Here is a 21,625-nt window from a genome sequence, read left to right on the forward strand (position 1 = left end):
AGTCTTTCAGATTACCACACTTTATTTTTTTTAGGTACTATATTTTACATGCAGAGTGCTTCAATGTTTACATAACTTATTAAAATATGCAATTAAAGTTATAAGTACACCTGGGAAAAGAAGGTTGAGAACAAGAAGAGGTGAAATTACTGAAAAGTAAATATTCTAGTTCCTGTGATTAGCACACAGAAAGTAGAACGTTATCAGTAGTCAGAGGAATTGAAAATGACAAGTTCATCTGATGAGTTAACTATTAAAATTAAAAATGAATTTTATTTTTAACTTTAAAAATGAAATTAAATTGTTAAAGTAATGTAATTTATTTTATATTAACTAAGTTTAGATTATGATTACAATTATACACTAATTCTTTTTTTTAAATTAATTTATTTATTTTTGAGAGAGAGAGAGTGGGAGGACAGGTGGAGGGCAAGAGAGAGGGAGAGAGAGAATCCCAAGCAGATTCCTTACTGCCCAGCACAGAGCCTGAATGAAGCAGGGCTCAATCTCATAAACCTGTGAGATCATGACCTAAGCTGAAACCAAGAGTTGGATGCTTAACCGAATGAGCCACTGAGGTGCCCCACACACTAATTCTTTAAATGACTATAGAACAAATTGTGTGATTTGTCTTGTGTAATTTTTTTTTCTAATTTAATTGTATGGCACACAATATGTCACCCTTCATTTTTGAATTTCATAATATAGAGTTATTTTATAAAAAGTATTGAAAATATAAGTTTCCCACAGGCCTCTCTTATATACTTTATATTAAAAGATTTGTCATTTGAAGCATCTGAATTAATTTTCTCTTCTTCAGTTGTTAACTGCTCTCCTCTGCTGCATCCTTGTCAGTGGCATTGGGTGTGACGCAGATAGTTCTGGCCTCCCTGTTTGCATGCAGTGTAATCATTCATTTTTGTTTTTATTTCTATTATTTTTAATTTTTTTAATGTTTATTTATCTTTGAGAGAGAGAGAGAGAGAGCGAGCATGGGCAGGGTAGGGGCAGAGATAGAGGGAGACACAATCTGAAGCAGGCTCCAGGCTCCAAGCTGTCAGCACAGATCCCAATGTGGGGCTCCAACCCAGGAATGGTGAGATCATGACCTGAGCCCAAGTCAGACGGCTTAACCGACTGAGGCAACCGGATCATTTACTTTGATTTTTAGCAGCATTTGCCATCTACTCTGTGATTGGATTGCATCATTTGATAATCAGTGACAGCCTGACTAATGGGTGGAGGTGGGACTTTATGTTAGAAAGGAGGCCGTGTTTGGGTCCTGGTTTTATAAGTGATCAGTTCATTAGGGAATGTTTTTATGTAATGATGGCTTTTTCATTTTTATACATTTCAATGAATATGGTGTTTCATACGATGAATGCTTAGCTAATGAGACCCCTTTGTACATCTTAGAAATCATAAATAAGAAACATTATTCTATTCTTGGGGAAATTCAGTCATATAATATCATCAGAAGAATAGTCAGGGGGAAAAATGTACTTGGAAACCCTGACTTGGCTATTTAGCAAAAGGTTAACTGAGCAACTCACTTTACTTCTCTATTCCTCATTTTCCCTTTGTTTCAGATCAGATAATTTCTAAATTCTTCCGGCTCTAACACAGCCAGATTCCAAGAATATTTTTGCAGCTATCATCTATATGTTTTTTCACATAGTGTTTAAATATTTAAATTAATTACTATTGCACAAAGTCACAAAAGTGAGAAGATGAAGGTGGTTCTAAGCATCAGTTTTACCAAACTTATTTTGTGGTTGTGGTAGGTTGGGCAGGTCAGATTCTTTCACAACAAACTCAGTGGGGGATCCAATATGTTTTCAGAGAGAAGTTTTATCAGAACATGTTGTCAGACAGTGCATTTCCACCTTCAAAGGCAGGGGGTAAAACCAGTCTTGTTTAACCATTTTGTCTTTCTGAATCAGATAGAAAAAGATGAGGCACAAGCTGAACACAGCAGGACACAGGAAAAAAAATAAATAAATGAGTAGACTTTTTAAAATAAAGATGTTAGACTTATACCTTAACATTTATTACATTTTTTCCCCTAAACTTTTGGGTCTTTTTGCTTCTCCTTTTTATGTGTATATTAGGTTGTTGAGAGTTTGAATTTTGTGTTGTTGACCTTAGTTTTACTTGTCATTTATTTGGGTTCTTGCGGGTAGTGGAAGAATAATTTGTGTTCCGCTGGCCATCTGGGATTCTACTTGCAGGCTTTCTGACTCAGTAGCTTTTCCCAAAGTCTGTGTACTCAAACAAAGAGCTGGGCTCTGTGTGCCTCTTCCTACTCCCCACCTGCTGTTTAGAGCATTCACATGTAGATATATCAATACCATTTTACTCCCCAGGCTCACAAAGTTCAGAGGTTGGAATGGACCATTGTCTCTTAGTGCTACCCTCTCACTGTCCTGATTGTTAACAACACCTGTCCTGCTTCAACCTGGAACTTCAAACAGTGGAACAAAAAGCGATGGGATGTTTGGGAAAATACTAGCACCTTCTCCATGTGTGCAAAGACTGGACAACACATTTTGGGAAACTGTCAGAAAATCACAAGGCATTCTATAAACAATACATGAACTAATAACTTAAAATTTATATTTAGCCCGTACATTTTTGCAGCGCCATAGATTGAATGAAATACTTTTCATATGTAGTTACTTGCTCTAGACTTTTTAATTGTAATCAGACTGATGAATGTCTCTAAAACAGTTCTGTTAAAATGATAGTTTATATAGACTTTATCATTCTAAAAGTAACATAATTATATTTATATTTTTGCACAATATTCAGTCATGATTTAGCATTCTACTTTGAATAGAATCTGCATTTGTGGAATATATAGTATATATACTACCATACAAATACGAATATAAATAAGGTTAACATTTTTTATAGCCTTTGCTAAACATTAGTAAAAATTGTGCATGTCCAATCTATTAATGTGAAAACAAGAATTATTATTATTGGCATTTGTTGTCACTCCATATTACTTAGGTTCAAAATGATGCTAATATTGTTTTTAAAGTCCTTTGGTGACATGACTTTGAGGCAGTGAGAGACAGCATGAGCAGGGGAGGGGCAGAGAGGGAGAGAGAATTCCAAGCACTGACAGTGCGAAGCCAGATGTGGGGCTCCAACTCATGGACCATGAGATCATGACCTGAGCAGAAATCAGGAGTTGGGACACTTAACCGAATGAACCGCCCAGGTGCCCCAAGGTTTAAAAATTTTTAAACAATGATGATTATAGAATTATAATTATAGAATTATAATATTCAATAATTTAAAATATAGCAACGTTTTATACTTATAATCTAAATTGACTTGTTTCCAAATGAAAACCAACTTTGTTGTATGTTAAAAAAAATTGGAATAATGTTTATGATTTGAAAATTTTCTAAAGGGACAGCAATGTAGGATCTTTGTTTACAGCAGTGCAATTGGTCTATTTTGGCTGTATGGATCACAAGATACAAGGAGAAGACCAGACCAGGGAACATGTCATATTGCTAGAATCATGGCTACGATTTTGATTGTCCTAGTAATTGAGGAGTCTAGACACTGGCCAGAGATTATAGCTTTGGGGAAGTGGAGCTACATAGGAGTGTGGCAGTCTGTCTTCCACATGCTTGATTAACCCATAATTCATAAGTAATCATAGCTAGTTTGTTAATAGGTGACTTCTTCGCTTAAACACCCCTTTGAGGCTCATAACTGCGATTAGAATAAATCTGAGACTCAACAGAGTTTGCAAGGCTTTAATGTAATCTGGCTCCTGTCCTGTCTGGCTCATCCTCCACTCCCACATTCTGCTCTCCAGGAGTACTAAAATTGCCACAGTGCATGCTCTCTACACGTATCCTCACCCCTCCTCCAGCCATCACTCCAGGGGTCCTCTCATGTTTTTCTCTTTGCCTAGAGTACCTGGTCTTGCATTTTTCTTTAGTTCATTTCTTCTGAATCTTTCAGATTGCAGTCTGTTGTCACTTCTGCTTAGACTCCTTGTGTTATCAAGGCCGGATGTGAGGTAACTGCTCCAGACCTTCATAGTTTCCTACATTTGTCCTTACTTTGTCCTTATCCTAGCTATGTCATTCTTGCTGGGACCTACCTCTCTCCCCTCTGAGTGTAAAAAGTGGGAGCTGCATCTTTGCAGATGCTGAGTCTTGTTCTGTATTCTGTGGACAGCTACTCATACCAGGTTCTACTCAGTAGGCACCCAGCAAGAACCTCCTGAATGTCTGCTGAATGAACAGAAACAGAAATAAACCCAAAACATGGATCTGGGAATGGTAGCCTCCAAGAACACGTGCATCTCAGTTAGAGAAAATGATACTGAATGTTTTTAAGACTCTTGATACATGTCATCATGTTTTGGAAAAAGAAGAAGGCCATCTAGATGTCATCAGAGTCCTGTTAAAATGAACACTGAACAGCATGGGATACTCTACTTTTGGTTTGTTATAAGTTTGAGAAAATTTTAGCAAATTTAAGGGTTCAAAACCAGTATAATATGTAAAATTTTATACTTGTTTCCTTTTTATTGAGACAAATGGCTTAAATACTATGCCCTGCTGTGATATTTTTGGTTTTATTGCTCATTTTATTTCTTGAAATATTAGTATTTTACTATTAATTTTTATGAGTTGTTTATATACCTAAAATACTAACCTTTGATTATTTATCTAGTAAATCTTCTTACGCTTCTAAATTTAATCTGGTTAATGTATTTTGGGGGGAGTAAAGCACAATGTTAAAAACATCTAGGTAGCCTTATTACTTTTCAAATATAATTTTGTTTAGTATGGTAAAAATGCAGGTTTTTGTAGAAATTTGAAAAATCTATATAATCAAGGGGCACCTGGCTAGCTCAGTTGGTAGAGCATACAGCTTTTAATCTCGAGGTTGTGAGTTCAAGCCCCATGTTGGGTGTAGAGATTACTTAAAAATAAAATCTTTAAAAAAATAGACAAATTAAAAGGAGATGTTAAGAAATCTCTGCAATTTTATTAAAAATGGAATTGTGCCTTTTAAATCTAGGTATTTTTCCATAGAAAATATATGTGAATTTTTTGCCATGGCATTATATACAAAAACTCTTTTTAAGAGCTGCTTAGTATTTTAATGTGTGCAGATATCATAATATATTTAGCCAAATCTATACTATGGGGCATTTATTTTCAGCTTATTGCTATAGAAAGTTCTACAATGAATATTCCTTCTCATGTAATTTTGTGTATCTTTGTAATTTGACACTTAGAATAAATCATTTTTAAAAGAATTTCTATATTCAGTGGTATATAATATGTTTTTTAAAAGTTTATTTATTTTGAGAGAGAGAGAGAGAGAGAGAGAAAGAGAGATCATGCATGCATGCACACAGAAGAGCAGGGGAGGGTCAGAGAGAGAGGGAGAGAGAGAATCCCAAGCAAGCTCCATGGTGTCAGCAAATAGCTGGATACAGAGTTCGATCTCATGAACCATGAGATCATGAGCCAAAATCAAGAGTCAGATGCTTAACCAACTGAGGGACCCAGGTGCTCCAAATGGTATATATATTTTAAAGTTGTTGATACACTGCACCAATTGCCTTTCATAAAAGAGGTACCAACTTACACCCATTGTATAATGTAACAGAGCGCCCATTTTCTCTATTGCTTATTGAAACGAAATACAGTAGTTCCTCCCTCATCCGTGGTTTCACTTACCCATGGTTCAGAAGCAGATGATCCTTCTCCTGACATATTATCAGAAAGTCAACAGTAACCTCAAACTATGCCACAGTGCCTATGTCATTTGCCTCATTTTACTTCCTCTCTAGGCATTTTATCATTTCACATTATCACAAGAAGTAGGGTGAGTACTGTACAATAAGAGATTTTCAGAGAGGGACCACATTCACATAACTTTTATTGCAATATATTCTTCTAAAGTTCTATTTTATTATTAGTTATTACCATTAATCTCTTCCTGTGCCTAACTTACAAATTAAACTTTATCATAGGTATGTATGCATAGGGAAACAGTAAATACAGGTTTCAGTGCAATCTGTGATTTCAGGCATCTACTAGGAGTCTTTGGAACATATATACTATGGATAAGGAGGAGCTACTGAATTTTATTTTTTTAAAAAAATTTTTTTTTTCAACGTTTTTATTTATTTTTGGGACAGAGAGAGACAGAGCATGAACGGGGGAGGGGCAGAGAGAGAGGGAGACACAGAATCGAAACAGGCTCCAGGCTCCGAGCCATCTGCCCAGAGCCTGACGCGGGGCTCGAACTCACGGACCGCGAGATCGTGACCTGGCTGAAGTCGGACGCTTAACCGACTGCGCCACCCAGGCGCCCCCTGAATTTTATTTTTTGACACTATTTACAAACCCAATTTTTATCTATCAGTGGGGCTAATAAACATTTATACTCCCTGGGTATCTGACAGTCACAGATACAGATTCTCTTTTGAAGAATGCATCTTCAACCCATGACTCAAAGGATTCTCACTGATAACGTTTCACGCATGCATACACACAGTTACAAAACATAAGGAAACAGAAAAGCACCAGCAAAATCAAAAAGCAGAGTCACACAAAGATTTTAAAAATAGGAATTACAGATACACCATACAAAAATAAGTACTTAAAAAAAAAAAAGCAGGGCTCCTGGGTGGCTCTGTTAAGTGTCCGACTCTTGGTTTCGGCTCAGGTCATGATCTCACAGTTGGTGGGTTTGAGCCCCACATCAGGCTCCACACAAAGTGTGGAGCCTGCTTGGGATTCTCTTCCTCTCTCTCTGCCCCTCCCCTGCTTGCTCTCTCTCTCTCTTTCTCTCTCAAAATAAATAAAGAAATAAACATTAAAAAATAAATTAATAAAAATAAAGGTTTAAAAATATGAGTAAGAAATAACTGTAAAAATGTGTTTTTTAAAGGGACCAAATAGAACTTATAGAGATTAAAATGCAAAAATCAAAATTAAAAACTCAAGGGGAAATTAAATGTGATAGTAGAGACAGGTAAGAAGAAAATAGGCAAGATAAAAGAGAATTCTGAAGTGATGCTCAGCATGTGGCACAGAAAGACACAGAGATTAAAAAAAAATGAAAAAAGATAGAGTGTCTGACAAACAGTCAGCTCATCAAAGTCCTGTACAGAGTTCATGGGATGGATAGAAAAAATATGCAAAAAGGTAAGTCTGAGAACTTAACAAAATTAAAGATAGGAATACTCAGATACAATGTAGGATTGGGGGAAAGCATCCCCATCTAAAAAGAATTCTAGTGATTCCATGACTCTATGCAGAATATTAAAGACAAAAAGATCTAAAAAGCAGCAGAGAAAAGACAGATGGAGTGACAGACTACCAGCTGACACCTCAACCGCATTAAAGGAAACCAAAAGACTACAGAATAATGCCTTCAAAAATGCTGTGAGAAAACAAGTCCAATTAAAATAGTATACTCAGTGAAGTGACCTTCCAAGAAAAACATTATTCCATTGAGATGATCTACAAAGTCAAAATTTGATTCTTTGAAAAGAATATCAAAATTGACAAACTTCTTTGTGGATCCTGAGAAACTAACAGAAGACCATGGGGGAGGGGAAGGAAAAAAAAAAAAAAGAGGTCAGAGAGGGAGGAAGCCAAAACATAAGAGACTCTTAAAAACTGAGAACTGACGGTTGATGGGGGTGGGAGGGAGGGGAGGGTGGGCAATGAGCATTGAGGAGGGCACCTGTTGGGATGAGCACTGGGTGTTGTATGGAAACCAATTTGACTATAAATTTCATATTTAAAAAACAAAAAAAAATTGACAAACTTCTGGCAAGAAAAAAAACAACAGAAGCAACAAACTAATATCAGAAATGAAAACAGACCCATAGCTACAGAAAGTTTTAAAAAAATGATAAGCAAATAATATAAACATCCCTCTGAACAATCATTAAACGAGCAAAAGAAATTAAGCATGGTCTAAGTAAGCGTGAGATACAATCTGGAACTTGACAAGCATCCTCAAATTTATATGAAAGAATAAAAGATCATAGGAAGAACAAGATAGGAGAACCTATCCACCCGATCTGAAGTCTTTTTGTAAAGCTATGGATACTATGGAATGTCCTGAGTCCTAGGTAAATTGATTCAAGTCCCAGGCAGCAGATCAGTGAGAAAAGAAGAGATTCACAAATGATATTGGAATATTGGATATCAAGGTAAAAAGTATGAAAATAATTTCCTAGAGTAAGCACACCACAAAAATGAAAAAGTATTAAAGAATCAAAAAGTGTGTGAAACTTTAAATTTTGGGATAAGTATATGCGAATGTTTTTATTTCCTCTGAATAGGGAAAGTTTTCATTTTTCTTTGTAAAGAAGACACAGAAAGTAAAATCTTTAAAGTAAATGTTTCCTAAGTTTGACAGTAGTAAAATAGGAACTCAATGTTTATCAGAGAACACTTTTAAAAAATAATGTAAAGACAAGCCACAAATAGAAGGTATGTGGATCACATAACCAGCAAAAGATAACTTCTGGAATAAATACATAACCCTAAAATCAATAAGAAAAGGATAAATAGAAGGTTTACAAAAGCCATAGGTAGGTACTTTATAGAACAATCATGAAAAGGCCAATGAACTATTGCCTTGATACTCAGTTAATGGTAATAATTAAAGAAATGAAAATTAAAACTACAAGGGATACCAAATTATACCCCCTATATTGACAAAAATAAGATCCTGTATTAATGATGATGTGGCATAGGGAAACTCATCATACAATGGTACTGAGATTCACAGATTGGTACAAATCACTTGGAAGAAGAATTTGGGATAATCTCCTAGTTAAAGAAGTGCATGTCTTATGAATTATCACTGTCACTCTAGAAATTTTTGCAAATGTGAACCAGAAGTCTTTACCAGAAGAATATTCACACTGTAGCTTTTTTTTTCTTTTTGCAATAGTAAATCTTGCAAATAATTTAAATGGCCACTTAAAAACAATAGATACATAAACTGTATTATCATATAGCATAATATTTTACAGCAGCAAAAATTAAAGAACTACAGCTATAATCATCGAATCCTAAAAATACAAATTTCAGCATAATAAAGCAAATTGGAAAAAATGTTAATATTTATATCAAAATTCAAAAAACCAAAAAAAAAATAGTCAGTTGGACTATTTAAGGTTAAGACATTAAATGAAACCAAAGAGGGACGCCTGGGGGGCTCAGTTGGTTAAGTGTCCAACTTCAGCTCAGGTTATGATCTCAAGGTCCGGGAGTTCAAGCCCCGCATCTAGCTCTGTGCTGACAGCTCAGAGCCTGGAGCCTGCTTCAGATTCTGTGCCTTCCTCTCTCTCCACCTCTCCCCTCTCTCAAAAATAAATAGACATTAAATAAATGAATGAATGAATGAATGAATGAATAAATAAATAAATAAATAAAACCAAAGAAATCATAAACATGAAATTCAAGATATTGGTTACCTCTGAAAGTAGTCAAGGGTATAGAATCAGGTCTGGTTCTATTTTTTAGTTGGATGGGGGCACTTTGTTAACATTCCTTTAATATTTCATAAGCATTATTTACTATGCAACGTATAAACTATAGAAAAAATAACATAGGACAAAAATGTAGCACAATGAATTACCTCAAAGCAGACACCTACATAATCACTACGTAAATCACTACGTAGATTAAGTAATAAAATATTCAGCACTGTAGAAACTATGTCCTTCTTATCCTCAAAAAGTAACTACTATCCTTATAGATTTAATATCTGTGCATACATCCTTAAACCCTAGGGTGTTTTTCCTCTATTTTTTTTGTTTGTTTATTGAGAGAGTGGGGGAGGGGCAGTGGACAGAGGGGCAAAAGAAAGAATCTTAAGCAAGTTCCATGCCCAGCATGGAGCCCAACTTGGGGCTTCATCTCATGACCAGTCTCCAGATCATGATCTGCGCCTAAATCAAAAGTAGGTTGCTTAAATGACTGAGCCACCCAGGTGCCCCTGCCCCTGTTTTCTTCAAACTTAACATGAATAAAGTCATACGGTTAATTATTTTGTGTCTGGCTTCTTTGGTCAACATTATGCTGGTAGAATCACACATTCTCCACGTTGTTGAATGTCTATAGTTTTGTCATTTTCACTGTTGCTTATTTTTTCATTGCCTGGATACATCACAATGTCTCTATTCATTCCATTGTCGGTGGGCATTTAGGTTGCTTCTAGTCTGGGGCAATTATGAATAATGATGCTATATAGTTATGCCCATGTTTCTTCATATACAACATTGATGTTAGGTCCTAAAAGAACTAAATTAATGGCTTACATGTTATTTTGTATGTACTAAACATTACATAATAATAAATAATGTAAGAAGCCTTCTTTGCCAAATTAGTAGGTAATGAATGCTATTACTATTTTAGTTTCACATTTTGGTTACTACTGGTAGTAAACATTTTATTTTTTTTTCTTTTCCTACTTTAATTTGGATGTTATTTTTGTGAATTGCTATTGATGTTACTTGCTCATTTTTCAAACTGTATGGTACTATATTTTGATTTGCAAAAATCGTTTATTAATAATTATACTAAACTTTGTACTTATTAATGGAAATACATTTATTTTTTTTTAATTTGTCCCATTTTTTTTCACCTTTAAATTGTTATAATGGTTGGTTTTTTAAGCTTTCTTTTTTATGGTCATAAATTAAAGATATCACTGCAAAAAATTGCAAAAAACCCCTAAGGTATAAAAACCCTTTTAATTCTCTCTTTCCAATTAACTATTGTTAATTTTGGTGCATGCCTTTTATGACTGTATATAAAACATATATTTTATATATATAGCGTGTGTGTGACTACATATTATATATATGTTGACTATATATATTAACTGTACATAATGTATGCATACATTTATTTATATATTATATAAAATATGTAAATATGTTTTAAATATATGTGTATATATACATATACTTATGTATATTTATATCAATATATACAATTATATAGTCACACACACGTAGTTTTACAAAAGGAGGATTATTTTTTCTGCTTAACAGAGCACACAGCACATTTTTTCCTCAATAAATAAAGTTTTACATCATCATTTTAAAATATTTTAATGTTGAGGCACTTGGGTGGCTCAGTCAGTTAAGCATCCGACTCTTGATTTCAGGTCATGATCTCACAGTAGTGAGACAGAGCCCCACTTTGGGCTCCCTGCTCAGTGCAGAGCCTACTTAATACTCTCTCTCTCTCTCTCTCTCTCTCTCTCTCTCTCTCTCTCTCTTCCCCTCTCCCCATTTGTTTTCTCTCTCTCTCTCTCTAAAATAAAAATTTTTAAACATTTAAAATATTTTAATGGTATTCCATTGCATACATACGTTAATCATTCATTCAACACATACTGACTGAGTCCCTTAGTAACTGTATAGCAGCATCATTTTATAGGCCTTGGGGGCAAAACAATGCACAGAATTCCTGCAAAGGTGGAGTCTGAATGCTACTGGGGAAAATATACAGTAAACAAATAATATTTTATGTTATACAAGGTAACCAGAGGTACTAGGAAGAAAAAAAACAAGGAAGAGGATGGAGACTAATGGGTGTGAGGGGAGAGGGCACTCAAGGAAGGCCTCTTAATGAACAGAAACATAACTGAAGTATGAGAGCCCACCATGCCAATATTTTGGGCAAAATCATTTTAGGCAGAGAAATAATAAATGAAAGTTTGTTAGGCAAAGCTTACAAAAAAATAGTTATATGATATTGGTTAACATTTAGGTTACTTCCAAATATTTAAAATTTTAAACAAATTTGGTGAGAAAATTCTTGTCAAGACTTCCTAAATTCTTGCAGATGTTCTATTTTTCTCCTTAATTTTCAAACCCACTTTTTCCCTGTTGTATATTCATGGCTATGCTGATAGAAAACATGAAATCATATATTAGAGGACATAAATCTGATGCCGTCTTACTCCATAGGCCTAATTCACATTTTTTAAGAGGAAAAATAAAAGTCTTAGGAAGAAAAAATAACTTTTTATGAAATATTAGAATATAGAATGTTTAATTTAGAGGGGAATGTTTAGAGCTAAGACAAAAAAAATTGAAATGATTTGCCTTTAGTTGTACTGCTACTTAATACTTTCTTTTTATGCCATTTTAATATCATAGACACTTTAATAAAATCACTTAAAAATAAGAACTTTGACACACATATATTTTTTTAAATCTCCTTTAGGTTGCTGATGTCAAGCCTTTCTCAGGACCTTTTAATGTCTTGCCTGTGAAGACAAGATGGAGTGACATTGGCTTTCATATCCTTCTATTTGATCTGGAAAACCTTGTTGAACTTTTGCTGCCAACTCCAGTCTGTGACGTTGACCCTTCCAATTCATTCTATGGTAGTGAGATCCTGAGAAGAGCCAAAAGCACAGTTGAGAAGAAAACACTGACTCTGAAAAGAAATAAAACTGCCTCTGGTTCTCTCTCAGCAGAGGCACAAGCCAAGCCTGTCAGTGAGAACCCAGCCCAGGGAGAGAATACTGCCAAATCCTTAGGAGATAATGAAGGCATTAAAAGGCAGAAGAAAATAAAGAACTCCAAAAAGATGCACCCCAAGCCATCAAGAAAAGTGGATGCCAACATCACGATAGACACAGCTAAATTGTTCCTCTCTTGCTTTTTGCCGTGGGGAGTAGATAAAGAATTTGATAATCTGTGCATTAAGCATCTAGATATTTTAAAGCTTCAGGGTTCTGTTTCTTTAGGACTTGCCTCAAATGAAGATCACTTCTCATTGATGCTGCCGGGTTGGGATTTATGCAATGCCGAAATGAAAAAAGACTATTCAAAAGTAAATTTATTTTCCAAAAAAGTTTTGGACTTGTCAAATAAATACACGTCCACTCTTCCAAACCAAGTTGGGATGCCAAGAGGACTGGAAAATAATTGTGATTCTTCGCAAGAGTCAAACACCCTAAACACTATAGTTTATTTATTGAACAGACTATTTGCAGTTAATAAGTTAGTTAACACACCTTTAGAGTTGGCATGTGGAATTGACAGGTAAGACATGCATAAAGATTTTGACTATTGTTATTTGGGACATTAAAAATTATCATTATTTGCTGTATTCATTCATCTCTCTAACCTCCCGCCCTCCTTTCCATCCTCCTTTCTTTTAGTCTCCTAAGTGAAGACTAAATATGCAGCAACTCCTTTAGCTTAAAACACATTTAAGAAAAATCTTGCTATTAATTCATTGAGATTAGAGGATAATCTTGGCAATAAATCTATATATTTTAAAATTTATTCATTCAACAAATATATATTGCTTTCATAATATGTGCCAGGAAAATCATAGTGTTGGATGATGAATGAAATAATAGATAGGTAGATAGAAAGGTGGATGATAGATAGATTGATTCATACACACGTTGAAATCCATTTTACTTGCTGTGAATTAAATATGAACAAAGAACATTTAAGTAAATGCCAATAATAATGTATTTCATATATCATCAGAAAAAGTTTTAAAATTTCATACCTGAAATCCCACCATTTAATTTATACTTTGGTGTATTAAACTAGAGGAAGCTATCAGTAATTCATTTACAAAAAGTACAGTTTAGTAAAAATAGCTATTGTTTTTTGCATGTTTAATATCTATTAGTCACCATGTAAGCACTTACATGATTTCATTTAATATGCAAAGCTGGCATATAGGTATTATTAATTTGCTCCTTGTAAAGATGAGGGCATTGAGTCTTGAGAATTTATCTTCAAGACAAATTCACCTCCTTAGAGGCTGATTCAAAGCAGAGCTCCATTCTAATTCCAGAGCCGCATTAATTACTAAACTTAACTCTGTGTGTTTACCCTCTTCCACTGCTAAAATTAGTATAGCTTTTCATTGTATGATGTTAGAGGATTGAATTCAGGTGCTTACTGAATATATCCTTAGCACTAGCCTACAGAGGAAGTATAAATAAATGTCTTATTTGGATAGGAACTAATTCAAATGATACAAATAATACACATGAAATAAATAGAAACACTGAAGTAGGGCAAAGGAATGAAGAAAAATATTTGTAGTATAGATAAGTATTTTGGTGGCCAGAGTAAAGAGAATAATTAGTGTGAGATGAAACCAACAGAAAGCCTTCACAGAAGAGACATTGTCTGAAGTGCCTACTACATGGTGGTAAATGGTCCTTGACATTTCTGTTATGTGATAGGAGCTCAGTTCAACATGTATCTGTGCCAGGCACTATATAATAGGCACAGTTTCTGCCCTCAGTAGACCTAGCAAGTTGGGTAGCAAGTCTATGTGGATTACATAGGATTCAGTGTTATGCTTCCTTCCATTATAATGATTCTATACTATAGCATTTCCCATTTTCTGTTCTGTGGCCTTAAGAGGGAGGAAACAGATTGGTAAATTTCTGTGATTTGCATACTTAATTTTCCTCTTTTCTTTTTTTCTGTTTATAAATATAAAATATAAATGTTATATATACACACACACATTTAAATTTCAAATAGGCTTCTTTTATTTTCCCTTCTAGTACTAAGAAAATTACAAAGCACTTAAATATGGTTAACAAAAATCCCGTCAGCCTGAAGCCAGAAAACCTGGGAATAAATCCTGGTTTTGTTGTTTAACTAGCCATGTCGCTTTGGACAAGTCACTTAGCCCCTCTGGGCCTGGCTTTCCTCGTGTAGGATATGAAGTGGATGGGATAGGTGACTACTAAGATTTCTTCAAATTCTTAAAAAACTAGGCTGCTAACAAATTATATTTGCTTAATCATGACCCCACTAAGTTGATGAGTTACTGTTTGCTGGAAGTTTTCATTCTGAGTTTGCTCCTGATAAGAAGTACAGAATGTAGAGGATATGTCTGGTGTCCTAAAGGGAGATTAAGGGCTTTCAGCATGCTTTCCACTAAATGGCCTTAAAATTGTTGTCATACATTAGTTAATTCTTTACAAAATTCTTCATTAAGAAAAAAATCATTGAGTAGAGGTGTCAGGATTAGAGACTGCCTCCGTAAAATAGTCACTTCAACTTTGATCTGCTGTCAGGGACTGTATGTCATTTTTTAGGAAATCAAAATAACGTGTATTGGATTTGTCACACCAAATCCTTCCAACAGATTTGGCCGTTTCGCTAACATTTCACTGTGGTTGTAAAGGTTGAGAAAATCCTTGTGTACTTAACAACTGGGTACATGACGTAAATGCATTTTAAGGAAAGAGCCATCTGCCTATGAGAGTATTCCTGAAGAGTATCTCAAAGTTCCTATGATTAAATCACTGGCACTAGTGTAAAGCCTGCCTCCATCAGGTCCTTACTGTACCTGGGGAGAACTCTTTGGCAGATATCAACATTTTAGGATTGAAAAATTCATTGCATTAGCCACAAATTACAGGATTTAACATAGTGGGACTCCTACAAAAGTGAGTCACAAGGTAATTCTGGTATAAACTAAGGTTCACAATTCAATAGGGATTAAGGTTCCGGGTAGGAACAAAGTGGGGAAATAAAGATTTACCAAAGACATTAATGTGGACAACATTGGTAAAAATAATCTGTGTTCAGTTCCTGAATTTTTTGAAGTGGTCGTGCACTCTTCAATTGATTTCTAAAAATACTTTTCATACATCTTTAATAATATCCTTTGTTTTTTTCCCCCACAGGTCTTTCAAAATGGAATCTGTGCACAACAAGGCAAGAATTCCCGGGAATGAGATTTCGAATATTTCAAGTTTCTATGGTTACTTACGAAATGGTAAGGGAGTTACAAATATAGCCTCATTTTTTTTTCTTCTATGAAATAAAATAACTTGCCTATCCATAACTGGATAGCACTCAACAATTTAGAAGGAGCATTACGTGTATTTATTGTTTGATTTAGTCTTCATTTCACATGGCTATACTTTTATATTCTGCCTGTATTTTAAATATACATGATTTTTTGTTAAAATAAATAACATTATAAGACATGCAGTGTGATGAATTTCATCAAATGATCTTTGAAATGCCTGAAAATCTGAAACTTTTCAGCAAAAGAAATATTTGGTTATTAAATTAAGGTCACATGTGATTTATGGGAAAGATTATTACATCAGTATCTTTATTAGCAAATAAGTGATTATTATATTAGAAAATTTTATAGCTTTTTCAGAAGGTTACAGTGGTCTTCGAATTCTTCTGAGAAATAGTCTTAGTGCTTATATTTTCTTTTGATGCCAAATCGCTAATTTATCCTCAAAATCTGCTTTTCTAAATTAAAAAAAATTTTAATGCTTATTTATTTTTGAGAGACAGGGGTGGGATAGGAGCATAGAGAGAGGAAGACACAATCAGAAGCAGAACCTAGGCTCTGAGCTGTCAGCACAGAGCCCAACATGGAGCTTGAACCCACAGACTGAGATCATGACCTAAACTGAAGTTGAACATTTAACCTACTGAGCCACCCATGTGCCACATCTAAATTTTTGACATCTCAGTAAGTGGCAAATCTGCCCGTCTAGTTGTTCAGGCCAAGAACTTTGGTGTCGTTTTGACTTTCCCCTTTTTCTCATACCCCACATTCCAATCTTTTATTTATTTATTTTTTTTAATTTTTTTTTTTCAACGTTTATTTATTTTTGGGACAGAGAGAGACAGAGCATGAACGGGGGAGGGGCAGAGAGAGAGGGAGACACAGAATCGGAAACAGGCTCCAGGCTCCGAGCCATCAGCCCAGAGCCCGACGCGGGGCTCGAACTCCCGGACCGCGAGATCGTGACCTGGCTGAAGTCGGACGCTTAACCGACTGCGCCACCCAGGCGCCCCGCAATCTTTTAATAATAAACATGTTAGTTCTACCTTCAGAATATATTCCAGATTCTCTTTCTCTCTACCTGCATGACCACCCCTGAGCCTTCATCCCCTCCTGCCTGGACTACAGTAACAGAAGCCTCCTAACCACCCTTGTGCTCCTATTCCTGCTTCACACACTGTTCACAATCAAGCAGCAAAAACGACCTATCAGAAACTATGTCAGAACCTCATGCTTTTGTTCAACACATTTCAGTGGCTTCTGTTTCACTCTGAATAAAAGCCAGTCTCTAGGACAGCAGACAAGGCCCAATATAACCTGGCTGTTCTGCCTCTGTCATTGCACACACACCCTCACCTGACTTCATCTCTTTGGGGTTCCCCTTGCTGAGCGTGCTCCAGCTACACTGGACTTTTTACTCTTACCCAAACATAGGGCCTTTGCACTGGCTATTTCCACTCCCTAGAATGTTCTTTTCTCAGATTCCAGAGGTCAACCTGCTGCCCCCCACCTCCACCTTACATCCTTCCTTCTTGCTCAAATGCCATCTCATCGACGAAGGTGCCCTCCTTTTTCCCCAGCACACTCTACCCCATTCCCTATTTTACTGTTTTCCAAAATTCTTTTCATTTCCTGATGTAATATATATATATATTTTTTTCACTTGCCATCTACGTCCTGCTACTAAAATGAAAGCTCCATGGGGGTTATTATTTATTTATGACAGTTTTTTTCACTGCTGTGTCTCCAGTTCCCAGAGCAATGCCTTCAAGGAATTAAATACCTTTGGATTCATGGGTAAATAGTAAATAGTGGCTGAAGTTTAAGATCTAGTTCTGCCACTTACTACTTATGCAATTTGGGGCATTTCTTTTACTCCCTTAAAAGTTTATTTGCTACATTTGCAAAATGGGAATGAGATTCTGGACTTGACATGCACTCTGCCTCCAAAGTTGTACAGTATATGATCAGTACATTAAGATGCCCTGAACAATGGTACATAGGGGCCCTCTCAAATCTATTGAAAAGAATATTTTGAATATTTTAAAGTGAGAGTTTATTAATAGCTTCCAATTTTTGAGTAACTAGTATATTCAAAGAATTATGCTAATGATTTTACACATATTATCTCAATATATAAACAATCTCACACAGTGGGAGGGACTATCTCTGTTTTACCCTCAGGAAAATTGGGGCTCAGGGAAGTTAGATGACTCACTCAGAGGCAAACAGCTGTTCAGCAGAGAGGCCAGGACTCTGACCCCAATGACTTGCTCTTTCCATTAATGTCAGTATACTTCTCAGTTATGATTACAACCAGTGTCCCCTTCAAATGGTCCCAGTCTGGATTGCCTGCCTTCTCCTTAAACTGTAGCCCTTAACAGGACATTTATCCTCATTTTAATTTTTTATGACATTAATAAAGGGATTAGAATTCAAGGCATAATATGAGTGGTTTCTGCAGAGACCAAGAGAATTGCTAACCAGAGCCATGGAGGCTCCAGGTGCCCCAGCCAAAGCCAAGAGCAACTAGTGTCATTATTAAATAATCTCCCTCGTGTTTAGAGGTCGTATTTATAGCATTTAAGATTCACCTAGGTCCTAAGGAAACATGGTTTTGTGTTTTAATAACTGGAATATGGGAGGTGAAGGGAAAGGAGGGATTCATTTTATGCTATTAATTCAATAAAGTCAAAGCCTGGAGAATAAAATAATACTTTGAGGTGCTCATTCTAAAGGGTTGACAGGAACCAATACCCACTTCTGTCAGCAAAAATGGTGACTCAGTAATATTGGTAAGCCTGGGGTGTTTTCTTTTTATCTTTCCCCCTGATGTTGCAATTAATTCTTTAGCTTACTGACATTGGCAAGAAAAGTTGGCTCTCATTTCTACCTCATATTAAAATTTTAACATCACATTAAAGTGCACTGTGAAGTACCCCATGATGCCAGTAAGTAGTTACAGTTGAGACCCATACTTAGCTTTGATGGTGGAGTCACAAGGTCAACAGAATAAGGGGGGGTGGGGAAGGAGAGAGATCAAAAGAAAATTTTCTTTTACCTGCTGTGCTCCTGAAGAAATGGAGAATATGACTTCAAAATCATAGTGTTCTATCATACTTACATGTTTTATGCGCCCATCTTGGTCATTTAAAATTCACATCATATGTTCCTTCAGGGAAAAATAATGATAATAATGAGTCAGAAGTTTCTTATATATTTTTTTAATATTCTCAGTTGACTGAAGATAGAAATATGTTCAATATTTTCTATCACATTTCCATTGACCACTAATATGATATATAAAATATATATAAAATACAAAATATTTATAAATTAGATATTTGTACATACACAGACACATATATTAATATGTAAAATGGTGATTCTATGAAAACCATACTGGAATAATACTAACTTAAACAGTTAATACCAGAATTTCAAACACATATTAATACATTAATTTAAATAGACAATTACAGTAATTTTCCCTCCAATGCAAGCCATCATCATTTTTCCTTATCTCACTCCTAGGATCTGGCACCTAGATAATATACTTTAGCCATCAGAAAGCCTTAATTGATCAATTTTTCATTTGGATGATAATATGTACATTTTCAATTAATGAAAAGGCACTTATTAAGTGCTCTTTTGTGTAGGGGGCTGCTGGACACTCTACCGATCAATTTAAATAAACCAAGCTCTAGCTCACTCTTAAAATTTCACACTGAACATTAAGGCAAATAGATAGAAAGGACATTCAAAAGGGCAAACTTAAAAGAAACAATACATAACAAAATGAGTCAAATTAAAACATAAGTGCTATATCTACTGATCAGAGTAGTATAACTGGGTAAGGACAAATCAAAGGAAATCTTTTATACGATTTCTGTGTGATAGATACTGATTCATAGCAAGGTAGTATTTCAGGACCTATTTGCATGAGAAAGGAATTGTAAAAATTTGGCAATCTGTTTTGGGTGGGAGTATTAGTCATTGCATTCTGCTGGCAAAAACTACAAAGATGGGTTTAAGGTATAAAGATGAATTTGATTTGATATGAATATGTATTAGTATAATCATTAGAAATACATATAAATTAATAAATGGTTCTTGACTCTGGTTATACATGAAAATCATCTGAGGTACTTTTACAAAGTACCAATGCTTGCCCTTCTCTCCCCCCTGGGACCTAAAATCAGAATCTCTGAAAGATGGAACCTGGACATTGGTGTTTGTGGAAAAAAATGCTTCCCAGGTGATTCTAACATGCAGCCAGGATTGAAGATCATTGGGTAGCATCCATTTTTTAATACTCTCAAGCTATAAAATGTATTCTATGTATTTCTAGGTAAAAGTGAATCCCATATACCTGAAGCTGACATTTCACTTTTGAAGCTAATTTCCTGTTGGAGAGACCAGTCTGTGCAGGTATGATATAGTGCATGTTCCTGAAGTTATTAGAAGAGTTCCTTGCTATTCCTTTCTATCCAATGAGTGGTTCATTCATACTCCTCTTAACCTGAGAGAACCAGTAAATGGGTACTGCTCTCCTCACAAAATATTTCCTCCCAGGCATTTCATTTAACAGGACTAACACAGAGACTAATAATTGAGGGAAAAAGTGGAAAAAGACATATGCAAGGATGCACCAGGTTAGGAGGTATGAATAGAGGGGCCTGAGGAGGGGATGTTCCTGTTGTTACAGGTAACTTACTGCCTATTGAAGTGTCATATTGTGGCAGAATTGTCTATTATTTGATTTCAAATTGTGCCATGACAAAAAAGTCCCTCAGCTTGAGAATTTGGTGTGTGTACTTAGGAATCATTTTTCTATCTTGAGAGTACCTCATCTGTAAGCTGCTTTAGAGAGCTGGCTTCCTCATGGCCCAATTTAAGCCCTTCCATCTCTTATAAGGCTTTTGGGGATCCTAAGAGCTTACCAAGTGGCTTTGTACATTGTACAATAAATCTAATCTGAGCATTGATTAGATGAATATTTATTGGAACTTTATTCTTCATTAGTTTAAGAAATGTCAAATTTGCAAAACAAGCATAGCAATAATTCCAATTACAAGTGTTTATTCTTAGTTATAGGAAACCAAGTAAGTTACTCAGAACACACTGTGGAATTGACACCACAAAACCAAATAAACACAGTTGGAATGGCTATTGAAACTTCTTACCGTGGCCTACAGGTTTATACATGATTTGCCACTAACCTAACCTCTTTGCTCATCATTCCCCCGATGCTCTAAGTAGCCACATTGACCATTTTATTTTAAAAATACAGAAAGCTCATTCCCACCTCAAGACTGTTCTCTTGGGCAGGAATTCTCATTTTTTCATTCATTATTCAGGTCTTTGCTCAAAAGCCAACTGCTCAGAGAAGTCCTCCCTGATTACCCACCAAATGTCACCATACCCTCCCCACCCATGCTTCCCTCCAGTCACCATCACATTACCCAGTTTTACTTTCTTTGTTGCAATTGCTTTTAATGGAAATCATACCCTTTGCTTTTTTGCTTGCTTACCTTCTGTCTTCTTGCTGTTCTAGAAACTTGCTGAGAGCAGGGACTTGGTGTGTCCCACTCACCCCTCCTTCACCAATACCCAGAAAAGCAGTAGTCACAGCAGCCTGTCAATAATAGTTAACGAATGAATGGATAGCTATTCAAAAAGCCTCTGTGACAATCAAATAAACATTAGTACATGTTGACTTTACCAGCATATTAGTAACCACACTAAGAGTCTCTGTTAAAGATAAG

At 35.5% G+C, this 21,625-nt stretch overlaps 1 protein-coding gene across 1 annotated transcript in view; it reads left to right on the forward strand.

Annotated features, from left to right (window-relative positions):
* The window catches only part of WDR72 (WD repeat domain 72), a 203,840-nt gene that overhangs the window by 99,465 nt on the left and 82,750 nt on the right, over positions 1-21,625 (forward strand). Inside the window, exons 15-17 of the mRNA XM_032593637.1 lie at positions 12,267-13,093; positions 15,730-15,821; positions 20,209-20,288. Coding sequence (XP_032449528.1) covers positions 12,267-13,093; positions 15,730-15,821; positions 20,209-20,288 — 999 coding nt within the window. The remainder of the gene's footprint in view (positions 1-12,266; positions 13,094-15,729; positions 15,822-20,208; positions 20,289-21,625) is intronic.

Source organism: Lynx canadensis, chromosome B3 (genome assembly GCF_007474595.2).
Source record: "Lynx canadensis isolate LIC74 chromosome B3, mLynCan4.pri.v2, whole genome shotgun sequence".
Classification (NCBI taxonomy): Eukaryota; Metazoa; Chordata; class Mammalia; order Carnivora; family Felidae; genus Lynx; species Lynx canadensis.